The following is a 20568-nucleotide window of genomic DNA, read 5'->3' as shown; positions in this document are numbered from 1 at the left end:
AGAGAATCAAAGTGCGCGTTGTGCACACGCTACATTGATTATGGCCAAGCATGCGCCCTTAAAATAGCATATGAATAACATGCGCAACGCGCCACTGACTTTAAACTATTTTTTCCTGGTTAGTGGCGCAATTGTTTTCTAAACCTGCAAAATAGCAAGAAGGAACGTTTGCGCCGGAACACGCCTCCTCTTTGCGCTGAACCGCCCCCGGGAGCGCAAGTGTATTTCTTAGTTAACCGACGTGCTTCTGTGGAGGGAAAAGTCCGCTTTGCGCGGGTGCAAAATAGGAATGATACATGCGTCGGTGTACAAAGTCACTTGCGCTGGGTGCAAGATAGGGCCCTATATGTTGTAATCTGACTGCCCCAAATTGAATCACACTTCATATTCTTGTCATTAAAAAGCAACACACAATCAGCACATTAAAATACAAAAATACTTGTGAATAAATAAATGTTTTCTGCAGTTAATAGGCAAGTCTTTCATCACAGATCTGGAGTCACTCCATAGTAACTACACTAAACAAAAGACCCCCGAGGGAAACTGACTGACTGTAATACGACAGAGAGGTAAATAAGTAATAGGTTCCTTTTATTTAAACATTTATAAATAATCCCCCATAAAGCAGGCACTTCTGTCTTTAAGTGTTCTCCTGAATCGACCGCAGTGCTAATAGGGATTTATCCGATCACGAGACGATCCAGGCGGAATCAAGTAGGTCGACGCTGATGAGAGAAACAAACACGGGTCAAGCGAGGACAGGGATTAGAAGCGGAGCAGCGAATAAATGTTAATATAAATATTTCCGGCCCCAGAACGAGAGACCTTACCTGACATTTCACACACGCCAGTAATTGCTTTAGCTCTCGTTGTAGTAACACTCAGAATTAAAGACTGGGAGGTAATCCCTGCTGGATTAACTCCAGGCAAACCCAACATTACTCAGACAGCGGATGTCATTTTTTATATTGTTTCACTAGTGTGTGCAGGACACTATAGCTCATTTATGGAAGTGAGGAGAGAGCAGAATAAAGTGACATATTATACCTAAAAACTCTTCATACAGTGTCAAATTTATACAAATTTGGGACCAGAAATTATTCGGACACTTTGAGCTGATCATGTTTTGCTGAAGTGTGTTTTCTTTAATTGCTAATGCTCTTTTTACACACAGACTGAACAAAATGAAGCATTGCTTGGTGATTGGTTGAGCTAAACTGGTATTATCTAATTGTGTAGTTAAATTTAACAGCTGACAGATATTCAACATAATTCATGTGTGAGACAGTCTTAGTCGAGTTGATTTTTTTGGGAACTCTGTTCAAAAGAAGTGATTCAGTGAAATAAGTGTGTTTAATGAGGAAGACGTTCAGCGGCGTCCATTAATATTAACATTAATGTGTTTTTTCCCCCAAAATTCTGTGTTATTGAGGGTCCGGGGCACGTCGTCACAGGCTCTGGAGAGAAATCTCTGTTGTTTGCGAGGTTATTCCAGGTAAAGGCTTATTTTCTGGGTCATTAGACTCTCCCATACAGTCTGTATTACAGACGATCAACAGTATGTAGGTTAAGAAGAAATGCAAAGAAAGAGCTGGAAATCTCTTCTGTTCCCCTGCTGGAAGTCTGCAATCCTGGGTCAAAACGGGACATATGAGCGTGAAAATCAAGGTTTCTTTTGGACGCCTTCTGTTAAATGTGTTAAGGAGAGGTTTTGGTCATATATATATATATATATATATATATATATATATATATATATATATATATATATATATATATATATTGTATTGAGTGAGTGAGTGCACATGCAACCACTCCAAGTAACTTAGCAACTGCATAGTAACACCCTAGTAACCACCCACGTCACCCTAGCAACCGCATGGCAACACCCTAGCAACCACCTGAAGTACTCTAGCAACACTGCATCAGCCACACAGAACACCCTCAACCACCTATCAACCATCCAGTATACCCTAGCAACTACTCATGCCACCCTTACAACCGCATAGCAACACCCTAGCAACCACTCCAAGTACTCTAGCAACACCAAAGCAGCCACCGAGAACACCATAGTACACCCTCAACCACCTAGCAACCATCCAGTATACCCTAGTAACTCCTTAGCAACAACTCATGCCACACTAGCGACCACCCAGAACACCCTAGCAACCATCCAGTATACCCTAGCAACCACTCATACCACCCTAGCAACCGCATATCAAACACCCTAGCAAGCACCCCAAGTACTCTAACACCCTAGCAACACCCTCAACCACCTAGCAACCATCCAGTATACCCTAGTAACTCCTTAGCAACAACTCATGCCACACTAGCGACCACCCAGAACACCCTAGCAACACCCTCAACCACCTTGCAACACCCTAGCAACCATCCAGTATACCCTAGCAACCACTCATACCACCCTAGCAACCGCATATCAAACACCCTAGCAAGCACCCCAAGTACTCTAACACCCTAGCAACACCCTCAACCACCTAGCAACCATCCAGTATACCCTAGCAACACCATAGCAACCACTCATGCCACCCTAGCAACCGCCTAAAAATACTCTAGCAACCAAGTGCCGAGTTTTGCCACTGCAAGCACCACTCACATGTTCTTTAGGAAATGTACATTATTATTATTATTATTCTGTCCACCGTTTGTCATAGACCCATGAATGAGGCGTCAGATCGACTCTCATCTAAGGTCTACATTACAGATGTGTGTTGACTCAGACGATGAGATGTTCATCACTGCCGTGTTTACTCAGCTCATGCTGCACGGTTTGATCATCAGTGATATGATTAGACTCGCTGTGCAGCTGTGATGAACTATTGTACAGGTCGAGACGTTCAGCCAGTTTTACTCTCTCAGGTTTAGATTAGATTCTGATGCACGAGACACAAGGAAACACACTGCTCTCTTCATCTCCTGATCTGCATCTGTGTGTGTGTGTGTGTGTGTGTGTGTGTGTGTGTGTGTGTAGGCATAGTTACATGCAACTAACCCTAACCCTATAGTAAGCACATGGAGTTAATCAATATTACACAGTACTTACATGTATAATTACACTGTCACAACTAAGTGTGTATAATCCATCATTCAGTTTATAAAACAAAGTTTCATAAATGTTAAACTTAATTGAACTTTATACATGCATCTAATTTAATTTGCAATGCTAAAATTAATTTCATTCAGTTTTGGCATATTTGTAGAAAAATGCTTTTTATTTAGATAAGCTGTTTGCTAATATAATTCCTAAATATATTCCAGTTCATTTTTATTTGTAGTTTTTTCCAGTATTAAAGTATTCAAACTCAATTATTATTTTAGTAGACTATCTATTACTGTGTGTACTTCACTGCCTTGCTTTACCTTGAGCTTCTTATCCTCTGTGTGTGTGTGTGTGTGTGTGTGTGTGTGTGTGTGTGTGTGTGTGTGTGTGTGTGTGTGTGTGTGTGTGTGTGTGTGTGTGTGTGTGTGATACATGTATCCGCTGTGATCTTTCTTCAATAATAATAAAAAACACAAGTATTTAAACTCAAACCTCGGTTCTCGCTGTTGAACCGAATCACTACGAATCGAACACGTCCGGTGTTCGGTTCACTGAAAACAGCGCTCGGAACCACATACTACTCGCACTACTTATATCATATCTGTCTATGGCAGAAATAGTCTGCTAGTAGTATGCGGTTCCGAATTCAGCAACAGTTGGCTCTAGAACACAAGAATCGATTCACTAACAACTCGGAACCGATTCAGTGAAACGATCCAACTCAGAAAGATTAGACGCTTTGCTTCTGCGTAACGCGCCACTCCAGCAACTCATATGATTCGTTCGTAGTTTAACGAGTGTCAAGGAAACAGAGCACAGCAGAAAAGCTTCTTTATATATCATTTACAGCTGAAAACAGCCGAACCCAGATGTGTTTGGAGAACTCACCCAGAATGGCAGCTGGCTGCCGCATAAGAACTCCATTCGCGCTGATGTTAATGGACCTCTTCCTACTAGTGCCGGGAGGATGTGGTGGCTTTTCTCTTTTCTTCTTGCATGTAACTAAAACACACGGTCATGAACGACACACACTGCACCGACGTACAGCCAGATAATGTGTGTGTGTGTGTGTGTGTGTGTGTGGCCGGTCCCGACCCTCCTCCTCCCCCCGTTCCAGAACCGAGAGTGCATTAGAGACAGTCGGTCACTCAGAGGTTGTCATGGCACGAGACTCCGCCCACTTTCTGTGCGCGTGCTCGCGAGCCAAACCCTCTGGTGTTTGTTTACTGAAGCCTGTGGGGTTTGATGGGGAAATGTAATACATATATAATGTAAACAAGATTAAAGTTACACAATAAATACATTTGAAACCAATACAAAAATCATTTAAATAAATAAATGATAAATTAATACATTGTGTTAAAATTAATTTATAAAAAAAAAAAATAATAATGTAATTAAATAGTAAATTAAATGCAAATTAGTATATAAAATAGTATAAAAAAAAAAAAAAATTTGGATTAAACATAAATTAAATAAATAACATCAACAAAACAAATACATTTGAAACAAAACATTTTTTTTAAATAAATTAATTAAAATATATAAATACAACTTTATTCAAATACAAATAAACTAATACATTAAATACAAATAAATAAATACAATGATTAAAATAAATAAATGATAAATTAAATTAAATGTATATTTAAATAAAAAAATACATTCAATAAAAATTTGTTTAAAAAATAGTATTTATTTTTTATTACACATTAATTAAATAAATAACATCAACAAAATAAATCAATTTGAAACAAATAATAAATAATTAAAATAAATAAATAATACATTATGTTAAAATAATTGATAAAAAATAGTATATAAAATAGAATTTAAATAAATAAATTTGGATTAAACATAAATTAAATAAATAACATCAACAAAACAAATACATTTGAAACAAATAAAAAATAATTAAAAAAATAAATGAATACATTATATTAAAATAAATTGATTAAAATATATAAATACAACTTTATTAAAATACAAATAAACTAATACATTAAATACAAATAGATAAATGCAATGATTAAAAGAAATAAATGATAAATTAATGCATAATATTAAAATAAATAAATAATGTAGGCTATATTTAAATAAATAAATACATTAAATAAAAATGAGTTTAAAAAATAGTTTTTTTTATTAAACATTAATTAAATAAATAACAGAAACAAAATAAATCAATTGAAAATTGAAACAAATAATAAATAATTAAAATAAATAAATATTAAATGAATAAATTATATTAAAATAAATAAAACTTTATTTAAATACAAATAAATTAATATAATGATTAAAATTGATCAAATTGATTAAAGTAAATAAATAAATGAAATAAATTCTAACTTCTCTCTAACTGTATACGAGTAGAAAAATGCCATGATGTAATGTAATAGAAACTAAATATTTTACACATTTATTACAATAATTTTTCACAGTATTATTTGGGTTTTACAGCTACAAATATTTAGTGTCCTTTTAAATGTAGGATCCCTCTCATGACTATCTGTCATATTTGATGGATTCATAATTACAGCAGATTAATCCAAACCTTTCGCCTATAGGTCAGAAACACACACACACACACACACACACACACACACACACACACACACACACACACACACACACACAAACGATTTTTCTAAGACTATGGAGACTAGATTAGTTAACATGAGCTAATGATGCACAAGACTTCCACAGCTAATATTAATGCATTAAATAATGCTATTAAATTAGACTTTATTGTAGAGTGTAACCAGAGACATCTTTGACCGATCCCCAGTGTATGTGTGTGTGTTACAATGCTTTCATACATCGCAGGAAAAACCACACACACATATATTTGCATGATTATTTATGCCCCAAAGGAATATTATGCTTACAAGACCTTCATTTGGGTTCATGCAAATTGTTGTCTGGTACATATATAGCATCATATTCATATCGGACTGTTGCTGGCACGAATCTGTACATGTTGAACAGCATGTGTGTGTGTGTGTGTGTGTGTGTGTGTGTGTGTGTGTGTGTGTGTGTGTGTGTGTGTGTGTGTGTGTGTTTATCTCTCCATATGTCTTTATAGAACACAATAACTATCTGTTGTTTTTAATCCACTGTTTTTTTTTTACTGTAAGTCATGATAATTGCTGAATCATAAGACAAAAAACTGCTCTGAGTTGGGGAAACCCTTTCTAATATCAAGGGTTATTATCTAAAACAGCACAAGATAAAGCACACGACTACAGCAAACACTTTCAAGGGCAAATGCTATAATAATCCAGAGGGATTGCTAACTCATTGTGACTCAGTTTGGCTGTTAAAAATGATTAATATTATATGTGTTTCTTGAACAAACTGTGTTTTTTCTTTTTCTTTCTGGGTGTCGCGCGCCCTCTAGTGGTTCAATAGAGACGTCACGATAATGTCCGACAGGATTATTATTCACCTTAGAAAGAATATCTAGAGAGGATATCAGAGTTTGTCAGACAGTACAGGTAACCATACACAACATACGGATAGAATTGTTTTACACTGACAATAAATACAGATGAGATAACCCAATATTATACAAACACATGTAAATAAACACACATAACTTAAGCCCTGGGGTTTTCAGACTGGGGTCCGGGGAAAAGTTTGAGATGGTCCTCACTGCAGAACACGAAATCCAGGGGGAGGAGTTAGATCCAGATCCAACTCCTCCCATCTTACATATACCTAAACCTACCAATCTCCACCCCTTATATCTGGATCCAACTCCGCCCCCTGGATTTCGTGTTCTGCAGTGAGGTGCTACTGAAAAGTTTAGAGAAAAGCAGTGTAAATGTTTTTTTTAATAAATAAATAAAAGATTAATCTAACTAAATAAATACATTTTAATGATAAAAATAATAATGAATTGATACATTATATTAAAGTAAATTGATTCAAATAAATAAATAAAATTGTATTTAAATAAATAAAACAAAGGTGATTAAACTAAAAACATAAATTAAATCAAAATAAGATTAAACTAACAAAATAAATAAATGTGAAATAATAAAAATAAAAAAATCAATACATTGTATTAAATTGAATTGATTAAAATAAATAAATACAATTTTATTTAAATGAATAAAATAAAGGTGATTAAACTAAAAACATAAGTTAAATTAAATAAAAATAAGATTAAACTAACAAAATAAATAAATGTGAAATAATAAAAAAATATATAAAAAAATTAAAATCAATACATTGTAATAAATTAAATTGATTAAAATAAATAAAATTGTATTTAAAAAAAAGGTGATTAAACTAAAAGCATAAATTAAATAAAAACAAAATTAAATGAACAAAATAAATAAATGTGAAATAATAAAAAAAATTATAATAATAAATCAATACATTGTATTAAATTAAATTGATTAAAATAAATAAAATTGTATTTAAATAAATAAATCTAATTAAACTAAAAACAAATCATAAATAAATAAATGCAATTATTTAAATAAAAATAAATGAAAATTAATAAAATAATAAATTAATACATTCAATTAAAATAAAATGATAAAACGAATAAATGTGTATTTAAATAAATTGAATACATTTGTTAAACTAAAAACATAAATAAAAATAAGATTAAACTAACAAAATAAATAAATTTGAATAAAATAAAAATTAATTAATTAATTAATAACATAATCAAATAAACTGATTAAAATAAATACATTTGTATTTAAATAAATATAATCTAATTAAACTAAAAACATAAATAAAAATAAGATTAAAATTATTATTGATAAATAAAAATGCGACACAAACCGAAGTGTTTGACCACTAGATCGCGCCCGTGTCCACTCACTGCTTAACCACCATAATGCGATTAACTCGCAAACTAGTAACGACTTTCATAATAACATGGTCGACTCGCACCCATAGATATGGTCGCACCTCTGTCGTTTGAACGACGTTAATTTACCAATATATGATTAATTCGAGATAGCAATTCATGTATTTAATATAAGTATAGGCTACTTACTATAGTTACTTTACACAAACAACAGAAAGCTGTTCATTGTTAACCAAGTTAATCTGCCGTGTTTGGTATAAACTTACTCTCAGTCCGCAGTTTTCTTGCTGCTTGTAACGATATGAGGACTTCAATGTTTTTTTAGTTCCCTGTCGTTTTGTTTTGTTTGAGTCTTCGCGGGATTTCTCCTACGTAATAGGTACGCCGGGGTTCCCTAACGCATTTACGCGCATGCGCACACTTCAAAAACGGTAGATGGATGGATGGAAAGGGAAGATAGATAGATAGATAGATAGATAGATAGATAGATAGATAGATAGATAGATAGATAGATAGATAGATAGATAGATAGATAGATAGATAGATAGATAGATAGATAGATAGATAGATAGATAGATAGATAGATAGATAGATAGATAGAATGGACGCTTAAAAATTAGTCCCAATGTCTTAGAAATAGTAGCCTACATAGACTCCAATAGAGTTTGAACAGTCTCTTGGCTCATCTGAAAATTACGTCAATGAAAGTCTATGGGATTTTCCGAGTTTTGATGGTCATTTTTAGAAAAAACAGTGAGTTGTATCAGTCAGAAAAGATAAAGCAAACTAAATCGGAACAGTCTGAAGATCTTGTCTGAGTTTGGAGGATGTAGCTTCAACTAGCTTGAGCCTAAGAAGAGTAGAATTGAGAAATCTCAGAAGAATAAAAAGCTTTTTCAAACCAACTTAATGATAGAAAAGAGACTTTTTTTTCCTCTTTTTTTTTCTGAAATCAATCATAAACTTGTACATGCCGTCCATCATCATCAGCACATTCCGGCCAGTCAGCCTGTAGTGTCTCTATACACACTAAAACGCTTACCATCATGAGTGTGGGCATCACAGGCGCGCGCAGCATTTCTCCCCGGGAACGCGCCCGTGATGCCCACAAGTGCTGCCTACGTAGACAGATGATCAGAACTATAGACACGCAGAGCAGAAACTCTCTCAGTGTTGATCTGAAGAGAGAAGAGAGAGTTCATATCTCCTCTGGAATAGTGTTGGCCGGTTCATGTGATGCGCGCGCAGCTCGGACGGGAGCGTCATTATAACGGACCCGTTAACTAGACGACAGCTGATGACGGGAACGATGATCGGGCACGAGCGAAGATTACCGGATTTACCGGGTTTACCGGCCAGCGCGTCCCGTAGGAGACTCTCACGGGTCGGGAGGAAACACAGCAATGGATCCGTCCAGTGAGTTCACTTATAAAGTTATTAAAGGACTGATTTGTCATTCATAAACTATCCCTTTGATATTATATAATAAAATGCAAAGCAATACTCTAAAAATGCTGGGTCGTTTTAACCCAATTTTGGGTCAAATATGGACTAACCCAGCCGTTAGGTTATTTTTTTTCTATTACACATTTTTAACCCAACGTTTTGGGTTTTTCCATATTTGACCCAAAATTGGGTTAAAACGACCCAGCGTTTTCTTTAGAGTGTGATTTTAGGTCTTACAAACTTTTTTTCATATGAAGGTCAAACACGTGTTTAAACATTTGATACCTTACTTCTGATTATTTAAAAAATGCCTTTTATGAGTTTTACACTTGCTCCAGTACCAGACTTTCAATATTTAAAATGAAAATAAAATAAAAGTTTCTTATATGTTAAAAAGCTATGCTCTAAACAAAGTGCGAAATAAACATGAATCATTTATTGTGTTCAAATTATTTATATGATTATGAATATTACACAAATCACAACCGCCCCACAGTTGCGGATTCATTTCCACCACAATAAACTAAGTGTAAGTATTAGTTGTTTAATACATGAGTATATTTTATTGTGCATCATTTCTAGTCAAGTTGTTTAAAATGTTATTTCCACCACATCATATTACACATGGAAATGACACTGTAGTGGAAAGGGTTTCTCATGATTTGTTCTTCAAACACTGTTGGACATTGTTATTAAACAAGTGATCATGTGAAAAGTATGTTTTAAGTTAGTTATTCTGTTTGTCATAGAGCACAAATGTGTCTGGTATCATACATAAATCCATAAATATGAATAAATTGAACAGAATTATACTACATAATTCCTTGATAAATTTCCAAGCATCCCACAATAATATTACAAAGCTTAATCCGAACAATCAATTATAATAGCACCATAATACCAACTATTCCCTTGGAACAAATAAAAAATAGTGAGGTTAGAGATTTTATTTGTGGCCCAAAAGATGAAGAAACACACATTTAATACTGACGCAATGAAAAGGAGCTTTTGTGCCACTGTTACTGAAATACAGGATTTAGACAAAATCCTCAAAGTATTATAAAGGTATTTAGAGGAACTACGCATTTGCACATTGCCGTGATGGACAGCCAGATTAAAAGAGTTCACCCAAAAATGAAAAATACCCCATGATTTACTCACCCTCAAGTCATCCTAGGTGTATATCAGATGAATACAATCAGAGTAATATTAAAAAATGTCCTGGCTCTTCAAAGATTTATAATGGCAGTGAATGGCTGTTTCTGTTTTGAAGTCCATAAAAGTGCATCTATCCATCATAAAAGTGCATCTGTCCATCATCTATCCATCATAAAAGTGCATCTATCCATCATAAAAGTGCATCTGTCCATCATCTATCCATCATAAAAGTGCATCTATCCATCATAAAAGTGCATCTATCCATCATAAAAGTGCATCTGTCCATCATAAAAGTGCATCTGTCCATCATAAAAGTGCATCTGTCCATCATAAAAGTGCATCTGTCCATCATCTATCCATCATAAAAGTGCATCTATCCATCATAAAAGTGCATCTATCCATCATAAAAGTGCATCTATCCATCATAAAAGTGCATCTGTCCATCATAAAAGTGCATCTATCCATCATAAAAGTGCATCTATCCATCATAAAAGTGCATCTATCCATCATAAAAGTGCATCTGTCCATCATAAAAGTGCATCTATCCATCATTAAAGTGCATCTATCCATCATAAACGTGCATCTATCCATCATAAAAGTGCATCTGTCCATCATAAAAGTTCATCTGTCCATCATAAAAGTGCATCTATCCATCATTAAAGTGCATCTATCCATCATAAAAGTGCATCTATCCATCATTAAAGTGCATCTATCATCATAAAAGTGCATCTGTCCATCATAAAAGTGCATCTGTCCATCATAAAAGTTCATCTGTCCATCATAAAAGTGCATCTATCCATCATTAAAGTGCATCTGTCCATCATAAAAGTGCATCTATCCATCATAAAAGTGCATCTATCCATCATTAAAGTGCATCTGTCCATCATAAAAGAGCATCTATCCATCATTAAAGTGCATCTGTCCATCATAAAAGTGCATCTGTCCATCATAAAAGTGCATCTGTCCATCATAAAAGTGCATCTATCCATCATAAAAGTGCATCTGTCCATCATTAAAGTGCACTGATGTATAGATGCACTTTTGATCCGTTTGCTTCCCTCCTCCAGGTCGAGCTCATCCAGCGGCACGGGCAGATCCACGGAGAGCGTCGGGATCCGGCAACCGGCCAAGAATAAGATCCGACGTCAGCGTCTGTCGGCTGTGTTCGGCCGCGGCCCTCGGAGAGACTCGGCTGAGGTGACGGACGACCCCTCAGAACTGTCCAATCAGGTCTCGGCTCCAGGCATCCTGAAGATCTTTGGCACTGAGATTTGCGAAGGAGCGAATTACAAGAGCGTTCTGGCCACGACACACTCCAGTGCCAAAGAGCTGGTCAAAGAGGCTCTCGCCAGGTGAGTGGTCAACATTATACAGCAGTCAGAAGTCAAGTCAAGTCAAGTCAAGTTTATTTGTATAGCGCTTTTCACAATACAGATTGTATCAAAGCAGCTTCACAGTATTAAATTAAAATAATACAACAAAGTTTGTTTCAAGAGGAATTTATTGATTCATAAAATTAAATTAAATATTCCCAAAATATCCCCAACTGAGCAAGCCAAAGGCAACAGTGGCAAGGAACCGAAAAACTCCATCAAGTGACCTAATGGTGTCCTAAAACTCCATCAGGTGACCTAATGGAGAAAAAAAACCTTGGGAGAACCCAGGCTCAGTCGGGGGCCAGTTCTCCTCTGGCATTTATGAGCTAGAGGCCGGATTGTAGTTTGAACTGTAGGATTATATGAATGCCTGGCTGAAGAAATGCGACTTTAATCTAGTTTTAAACTGGGAGAGCGAGTCTGAGCAACGAACAGTATCAGGAAGACTATTCCAGAGTTTTGGAGCCAAATGTGAAAACGCTCTCCCTCCTTTGGTGGTTCTAGATATCCTAGGTATGACCAAAAGCCTTGAATTTAGTGATCTTAAAGAGCGCGATGGATTATAGGGCGATAGAAGATCCGTTAAATAGACTGGAGCTAAGCCATTTAGGGCTTTATAAGTCAGTAGCAATACCTTATAATTAATACGGAACTTTATAGGTAACCAATGCAGTGATGATAAAATCGGTGTTATATGATCATATTTTCTTGATCTCGTAAGAACTCTAGCGGCGGCATTTTGGACTAACTGTAGCTTGTTTATTGAGGATGCAGGACAACCAGCTAATAAAGCATTACAGTAATCCAGTCTCGAGGTCATGAATGCATGAACTAACTTTTCTGCATCAGAAACTGATAGCATATTACGTAGCTTAGCAATGTTTCTAAGGTGGAAAAAGGCTGTTTTTGTAACATATGAAATATGATTTTCAAAAGACAGGTTGCAATCAAGTAGAACACCCAGGTCTTTTACTGTAGAGGATAAAGTAACAGGACATCCTATGATGTTAAAGGTGCTCTAAGTGATGCGACGCGTTTTTTAGGCCCAAACATTTTTTGTCACATACAGCAAACATCTCCTCACTATCCGCTAGCTGCCTGTCCCCTGAACACACTGTAAAAAAACGCGGTCTCTGTAGACACCACAGGCTCCACAAACGGCAACAAAAACAAACTGGGCTCACCCGCACCACGAAACACAACAAACAGTGCTCCAGCCAATCACCGACAAGAAGCATTGGAGGGTGGGGTTTGGGGGGTTAGTGCGCGTGCACATGAAGGGGGTGTGGAGGAGAGACGAGAGAGAAGCATGAAGAGGAAAGTTTGAACTATGGCCGACACACGACCAAAGAGACAACGTTTCGATGAACAAATTGCAAAGAAGAGGGACAAGGATAAGGAACGCGTGAAGTCCCGAATTTACATCGGAAAAACCTTCGAAAGGTGGCGAGAACTCCGCCGGCAGAAGGGCTTCCAATCCGACATAGGCTAGTTGCTCTGTTTTTGCAGAACAGGTAAATCCATTTTTCTTTCTAAACTGACGTTCATGTTCGCCAAACCAACACAAGGATGTAATTAGCTAGAACTATGCAGTCAGCGTTAACTTTGGTGAATACAACATATATGTTTCAGCTAGCGATCAATCTCTATTGTAAACGATCAAGCAAATTCACAGTAGGGCGACAATTTGTGTGAATGATTGTTTTCACCCACTGTTTGTTATGAATTTGATTGTTCATTTATAGGCTGTTGACAACTTTGACTAAATTTGTTTACGACGCCGCCGTTGTTTATGCTCACTGGGAAACGCGAAGCTAACGTTATCTTGCTATTATTGCGTCCTTTTATGGGAGCTATTGTTATAACCTCAGGTGGCGAAACGATTAAGATAATGTTTCTCTTTTTCTGCATTCTGTTCTGCAATATATAAAAGCATTTATCTAACTTGGCGACATTACACATTGAATGAAGTATCAGTAAAACTTAACTTTGTTTGTAGAGACTATTTTGACTTTCCTTTATGCCGGAAGGGAGGGGAGGAGGGAGGAGACGGGATGAGGAGGAGGGAGGGTCTAGCTAGCCTCCGTTTTGTTTGACAACAATTCGAATGTCAACAAGAAGTTACGACTCCCGGGATCGCTTAGAGCACCTTTAAAGTTGTATTGTGTGAGGTTTTGTGGGCGGTTTTTTGAACCGATAAGTATTACCTCTGTCTTGTCTGGATTTAATAAAAGAAAATTACGCGTCATCCAATCTTTTATATCTTTAACACACTCTGTCAATTTGGAAAATTTTGCGTTTTCATCCGGCCGTGATGAAATATATATTTGAGTGTCATCAGCATAACAATGGAAACTAATTCCATGTTTCCTTATAATATTTCCAAGTGGCATCATATATATTGAAAATAACAGAGGGCCCAACACAGATCCCTGCGGCACTCCATAGTTTACTGGAGTTATGATCGATTTTTCTCCATTTAAATAGACAAAATGGTAGCGGTCAGATAGGTATGATTTGAACCAGCTTAGTGCTTGTCCTTGAACACCAGTATAATTTTGTAGTCGATCTAAGAGTATTGTGTGATCTATAGTATCGAACGCAGCACTAAGATCAAGTAAAACTAGTATTGAGATACAGCCTTGGTCAGAAGCTAAAAGTAAATCATTTGTGATTTTAACGAGCGCAGTTTCAGTGCTATGATGCGGTCTGAATCCAGACTGAAACTTTTCATAGATATCATTTTGTTGCAAGAAAGAGCCCAGTTGAGCGGACACCACTTTTTCTAATATTTTAGACATAAATGGAAGATTTGAAATGGGTCTATAATTTGCTAGATTATTATGATCTAATTGTGGTTTCTTAATGAGAGGTTTTATAACTGCCAGTTTAAATGTTCTTGGAACATGACCTAAAGATAAAGACGAGTTAATAATATTGAGGAGAGGCTCTTCCACTACAGGTAACACTTCTTTCAGTAGTTTAGTTGGTATAGGATCTAATAAACATGTTGTTGTTTTAGATGTAGTGATAAGTTTATTTAACTCTTTTTGTTCTATAGTTGTAAAGCACTGTAATTGTTCTTGCGGGGTGATAATTGAAGCTGAATTATAAGGCGCAATTGAAGATTGAACGTTTACAATTGTGGTTCTGATGCTTTCTATTTTCTCAGTGAAGAAGTTCATGAAATCATTACTACTGAACTGTAACGGGATATTTTGTTCGGGTGACGTCTGTTTATTTGTTAGTCTAGCCACGGTGTTAAATAAAAACCTTGGATTGTTTTGGTTGTTTTCTATTAGTTTGCGGAGGTGCTCAGCCCTGGCCGCTTTTAGGGCCTTTTTATAACGTGACATACTGTCTTTCCACGCGATTCTAAAGACCTCTAAATTAGTTTGTTTCCATTTGCGCTCTAAAATACGGGTTTCTTTCTTTAAAACATGCGTAGTATTATTGTACCATGGTGCTTTATTTTTCTCTCTGACCTTTTTTAATTTAATAGGTGCAACCACATCCAATGTTCTAGAGAGAATGGTGCTCATAGTGCTAGTTAGTTCTTCTAGTTCATCTGTTTGTTTGGGTTCAGGCAGCAGCCGAGACAGATTAGATAAGCAATTTGAGAAATTATCTATGGTGGATGGGAGGATTGTTCTGCCTGGTTGATAACGCGACGCCGCATGACATATTACAGCAGTACGTAATATGCAAGTTACCATGTAGTGATCAGTGACATCATCACCTTGTGGAATGATATCTATATCGGTTGGATCGGTTCCATGTGATATAATTAAATCGAGTGTATGATTTAGACGATGTGTTGGTCCGGTGACGTTTTGCTTGACCCCAAATGAATTTAATAAATCTGTAAACGCAGATCCTAACGCATCATTTGGATTATCTACGTGTATGTTAAAATCTCCAACAATTAATGCTTTATCGACATTGACTAATAGGTCTGAGAGAAAATCTGCAAACTCTTTTAGGAAATCAGCGTAAGGCCCTGGTGGTCTATATACGGTAACCAAGGCTAGAGATAATAGTGATGTTTTTCTAACATCTAAGAGCGTAACATTTAGTACAAGTACTTCAAATGAAATAAACGTATAACCCGTTTTCTGAGTAACATTGAGAATATCTCTATAAATGGTTGCAACACCGCCGCCACGACCAATCAGACGGGGCTCATGTTTATAACAGTATCCAGATGGAGTAGACTCATTAATACCGAAATAATCATTTGGTTTAAGCCAGGTTTCAGTAAGGCAAAGTACATCGAAGCTATTACATTTACATTTATGCATTTGGCAGACGCTTTTATCCAAAGCGACTTACATTGCGTTATCCTATACATTTATACATAGGCATGTGCAATCCCCTGGGATCGAACCCACAACCATTTACAATAACTGCCTTAGGTGTGAGTGATCTAATGTTTAGAAGACCTAGCTTTAGAAATAGTTTTTGTTTACTAATAGCAACATTTTCTGTTTTAATAACAATTAGATTTTTCCTAGATCCTGCAGTAGATTTATTATTTGATCTCACTAAACGAGGAATAGACACGGTTTCTATGCAATGTTCTACACTAGTATTTATATCAGTTAAATTGGTGCAGCAGAGACTATGATTTGGACTTTTGGTTACTACTTTTGGTTAGAACCCAGACAGCAACACAGTGTCGGTCCAGATCCGGGCCACACACACTCTAAAAAACCCTGGGTTAAAAACAACCCAATATTGAAAATATAAGACAGGACACATGTTGGGTTAAATTTACCCAGTAAAATGAGTTTTTTATTTAACCCAGCATACTGGGTTGATTCATTTTTACTATAATATTAGCTTTTTTCTTTATTTTTTACTTCATACATGAATTCATGTTTACAGATTAACTAACTTAAATCCTCTAAACAAAAGAAAACAAACAAAAAAATACTGCACACAAACACTGGTTTGCATGATCATTCCTTTATTTTTTTATCATATTTTACAGTATATTTTATATAGTTTTGAATTATTATTGCATACATTTAAGCTCGTTTAACAAATATTAGAAGTAAAAATGAAACATTTTTGTCACGTTTACACCGTGACAGCGTTGGATCTCGTGCCGGAGCTTGTGTCGTGTTCATGAACTTCTAACTTCAGACGCCGCCTTGCGTTTCACTCGTAGCCGAAATATGCTGTTACTCCATAACCTGTCCATAAACAATCAGTGTACAGTTCTGAGAACATATTTTAACTTTATAAGCATTTATACTGTATTCTGTATGTTTTTTAAATAAAGTCATAAAATTTCATTCAAGGCATCAGGCGTTTCCATCGCACGAAAAGACCAAAGCCTGCGATAAATAACTCAACCCCTGGGTTGTTATATCTGACCCAGGATCTGGGTTACACGAAAACTACCCAAACACTGGGTTGTTAAGTCTGATCCAGGATCTGGGTTACACGAAAACTACCCAAACACTGGGTTGTTACGTCTGACCCAGGATCTGGGTAACACGAAAACTACTCAAACACTGGGTTGTTACGTCTGACCCAGGATCTGGGTAACACGAAAACTACTCAAACACTGGGTTGTTACGTCTGACCCAGGATCTGGGTAACACGAAAACTACTCAAACACTGAGTTGTTACGTCTGACCCAGGATCTGGGTAACACAAAAACTACTCAAACACTGGGTTGTTACGTCTGACCCAGGATCTGGGTAACACGAAAACTACTCAAACACTGAGTTGTTACGTCTGACCCAGGATCTGGGTAACACAAAAACTACTCAAACACTGGGTTGTTACGTCTGACCCAGGATCTGGGTAACACAAAAACTACCCAAACACTGGGTTGTTACGTCTGACCCAGGATCTGGGTAACACAAAAACTAGCCAAACACTGAAAAAATAACCTAAAAAATTTACCCAAAAGGCTCAACCCAGGATTTGGGTAGAAAAAATAACACAAGAGAAATCACATTTTTTAGAGTGTGTGGATTCCATGCATACCAGATGTGGGCCGGATCTGGGCTGACACTGTGTTGCTAAAAGACTAAGTAAATTATTCAGCAGTATTATTGCACTGACACTATTGGATGAAAGTAAAGTAAAGAAGACTACAGTCTTCTGTAGAGCTGTCTTATATTTGATTTCTGTTTGTTACAGTGAAGATGCTTTAAAACAATTTCTATTGTTTAAAGCACTATAGAAATAAAGGTGACTTGACATATATTGTCAAATATGAATAACGGATAATATTAAAGTCGTCATGAAGTAGCCCTGATCTTTTACTCTCTATTGTGTCGTATATCGAGTGAAACGCTTCTGGAACCAGAACAAATGTGGGCGGGGCTTGATTGTGTCTGTGGGGAATTGATTGGATGGTTGTGGTTTGCTATTGGCTGATCTCATGTGAGTGACAGGTTGCCCCGCCCACATCATCAGAGAAGAGAAGAGATGCTGCAAGAGGAACTTATGCTGATTCAACATTATTAAAACAATAATGATGTGCACTGATGAATCATTCTGCAAAATTACATAAAAAAAAAAAGAATTGCCTATTTTGATTTCATGGTGACTTTAAATTTATAATGCTGTTGCTGTTATGAACAAAACCACCAGATGGTTTTCTGAAGGTTTTTGGAAAATAGCCTTTGTGCACATTGGTTAAATTTCAAACTGCATGTGAAGGTTTCATACCAAAAGTCTCGATTGGTTTGGAGAAGTTGGAAATTCAAGGCGACATTAATTCTTTGGTGAACGCAAGCCAATTTGGATAGAAAGCTGCGTCAGCACAGAAACTCCTCTGTTCTTTCCTAATTCTACAACTAGAATGTGTGTGTGTGAAAGTGCCTGTGTTTTTCCAAGATCTTAATGTCTGTTTGTTTTTTGAACGAGATTAATACTTTTATTCAACAAGTATGAACACCAACAGTAGTGTATGCATATATCCTATCAGCTGTTCTGCTGTTTGTATTATTGCAGATACTCCCTGAGCAAAGAAGAATCTGATGACTATGTGTTGTGTGACGTGATCGGCTGCGTGGAAAACCAGCGCTGGAGGACTGAATGTGTTCGTGTGGTTGGAGACGATGAGAAGCCGCTCTTGCTGCAGTCGCTCTGGAAGCCCAGAGAAGGTTTTGCTCGCCGATTTGAGATCCAGCGCAAGGCCACAGTGGAAGAAAACAACTCTAAAGACAAAGACACGGTGACCGCTGGTAAACCTCACTATAATCACCTCTGCACTGAAGATGTTTGGTGTTTTGGGCCACTAAAGGGCTATATTTTACGAATGCATTGGTGTATTGGTATGAAAATTGGTGCGTGTCTTCGGCATGATGCCTTGAAGGTACTCAGAGAGTTTTGGGATAGCGCCACCTTGTGGTGAAAATGTATTAAGTTTGATGAGGCCCCCTGGTTGAGAACTGTTATATCCACTTAGAACATTTTCTTGATGTTTAAAGTTCCCCTGTAGGCAATCATTTTATCCGGTACTCATCTTAGATCACCAAAATGACATATTTCAAACGTCAGAAACACCAGCGATTTCAAAGCGTGTGTTTGAGACTGTCTTTGGTTCACTGCAGTTTTAAGGAGGAAATACTCAGCAATGGTGTCGACTTATGAATTTACACATGGTTTGAGTTAAAGCAGATTAAAAACACCACATAGACACATAAACAACATTAAAAGCTGGATTTTCACCACTTTAATATTATATAAAACGTTCAATATCTCATTCTCCAGGCATAAACGCACAGGCACGGAAGCTGCAGAAGACTCGCTCTCGTGGGAAATCGGTCCGGCTGGACGATGGAAAACACAATATGTTTAAGAGTCTCAGCGAGACGAACCTGAGAGTTGAGGCTCACAAAAACCACACGGAGGATCCAGAGACCGAGGTCTACAAACACACACAGTGTCCCGCCAGTGAGCGCGAGGAGACGGAGAGCAGCGATGACAACGACACACAGTTTTCCATTCATCCGCCTCTGGATTTTCCCTACTTTCTGCTTCTGCAGGGCTTCAGTTACACACAGGTAGGACAGACACACACTATATCCCTCGCACTTCCTCGTTCCTTCTTCCAGCCCAACATACACTTTTTCTGGAGTTTTATCAGTAGCTGTAGCTTTACATCCATCTACTTTGATTTTTTTCTAACCTTATTAAATGTATGTTTCATTTTTTTTTATTTAGAACAAAAAAGTTCCATAGTGTAGCTTTAACTCTCTCAATAATTGATATTTGAAAGTTGTGAATCAATTAAAATCATACGTGAATTGAATTTTCCCCCAAACGCTAATGTTTACAATTAAGAAGACATGCACATAAACTACGACAGAAACACACGTTTACTGAATAAATCCCTTGATGAGCAACAAAACCCTCAGCGGAGGCTGTGATTGGATAACTGGAGTAAAGCAGTGGACCAATGGCGTCGCAGCGTCTCTAATGTTGGTTTGGTGTTTCTGAAACGCCGGAGTCGAAGTGTGTGATCAGAATGATTTGGTTTAATTCCCTCCAGAAGCGTCTCACACGAGTGTGTTCCCGAACACCAGCATCCGAACGCTAGAGAACACGACAGCGTTTATTGTGTTTTATTACTCATATTTTGCACCAGTTTCCCAGGAAGTGACGATTTTATTCTCTTGCACCATAATTTTAACTTCTGTAGCAAACTGAACTTCAGTTTGATGTTTGAT

At 36.7% G+C, this 20568-nt stretch overlaps 2 protein-coding genes across 3 annotated transcripts in view; one reads left to right on the top strand and one right to left on the bottom strand.

Annotated features, from left to right (window-relative positions):
* Positions 1–4205, bottom strand: part of abcc3 (ATP-binding cassette, sub-family C (CFTR/MRP), member 3) — a 111763-nt gene extending 107558 nt beyond the window's left edge. Inside the window, exon 1 of the mRNA XM_082152220.1 lies at positions 3947–4205. Within this exon, the coding sequence (XP_082008346.1) occupies positions 3947–3982 (36 nt within the window). The 5' untranslated portion in view covers positions 3983–4205. The remainder of the gene's footprint in view (positions 1–3946) is intronic.
* Positions 4206–8941: 4736 nt separating this feature from the next.
* radil2b (Ras association and DIL domains 2b) overlaps positions 8942–20568 on the top strand; it is a 53672-nt gene continuing 42045 nt past the window's right edge. The window contains exons 1-4 of one of the 2 annotated variants that reach the window (XM_082152090.1): positions 8942–9305; positions 11561–11845; positions 18848–19080; positions 19610–19902. In XM_082152090.1, coding sequence (XP_082008216.1) covers positions 9187–9305; positions 11561–11845; positions 18848–19080; positions 19610–19902 — 930 coding nt within the window. In that variant the 5' untranslated portion in view covers positions 8942–9186. The remainder of the gene's footprint in view (positions 9306–11560; positions 11846–18847; positions 19081–19609; positions 19903–20568) is intronic. The other variant, XM_082152091.1, reaches the window with a different exon arrangement.

This window comes from Leuciscus leuciscus (genome assembly GCF_965113295.1).
Source record: "Leuciscus leuciscus genome assembly, chromosome: 21".
Taxonomy (NCBI): Eukaryota; Metazoa; Chordata; class Actinopteri; order Cypriniformes; family Leuciscidae; genus Leuciscus; species Leuciscus leuciscus.
This window is presented reverse-complemented; position numbering and strand designations above follow the sequence as displayed.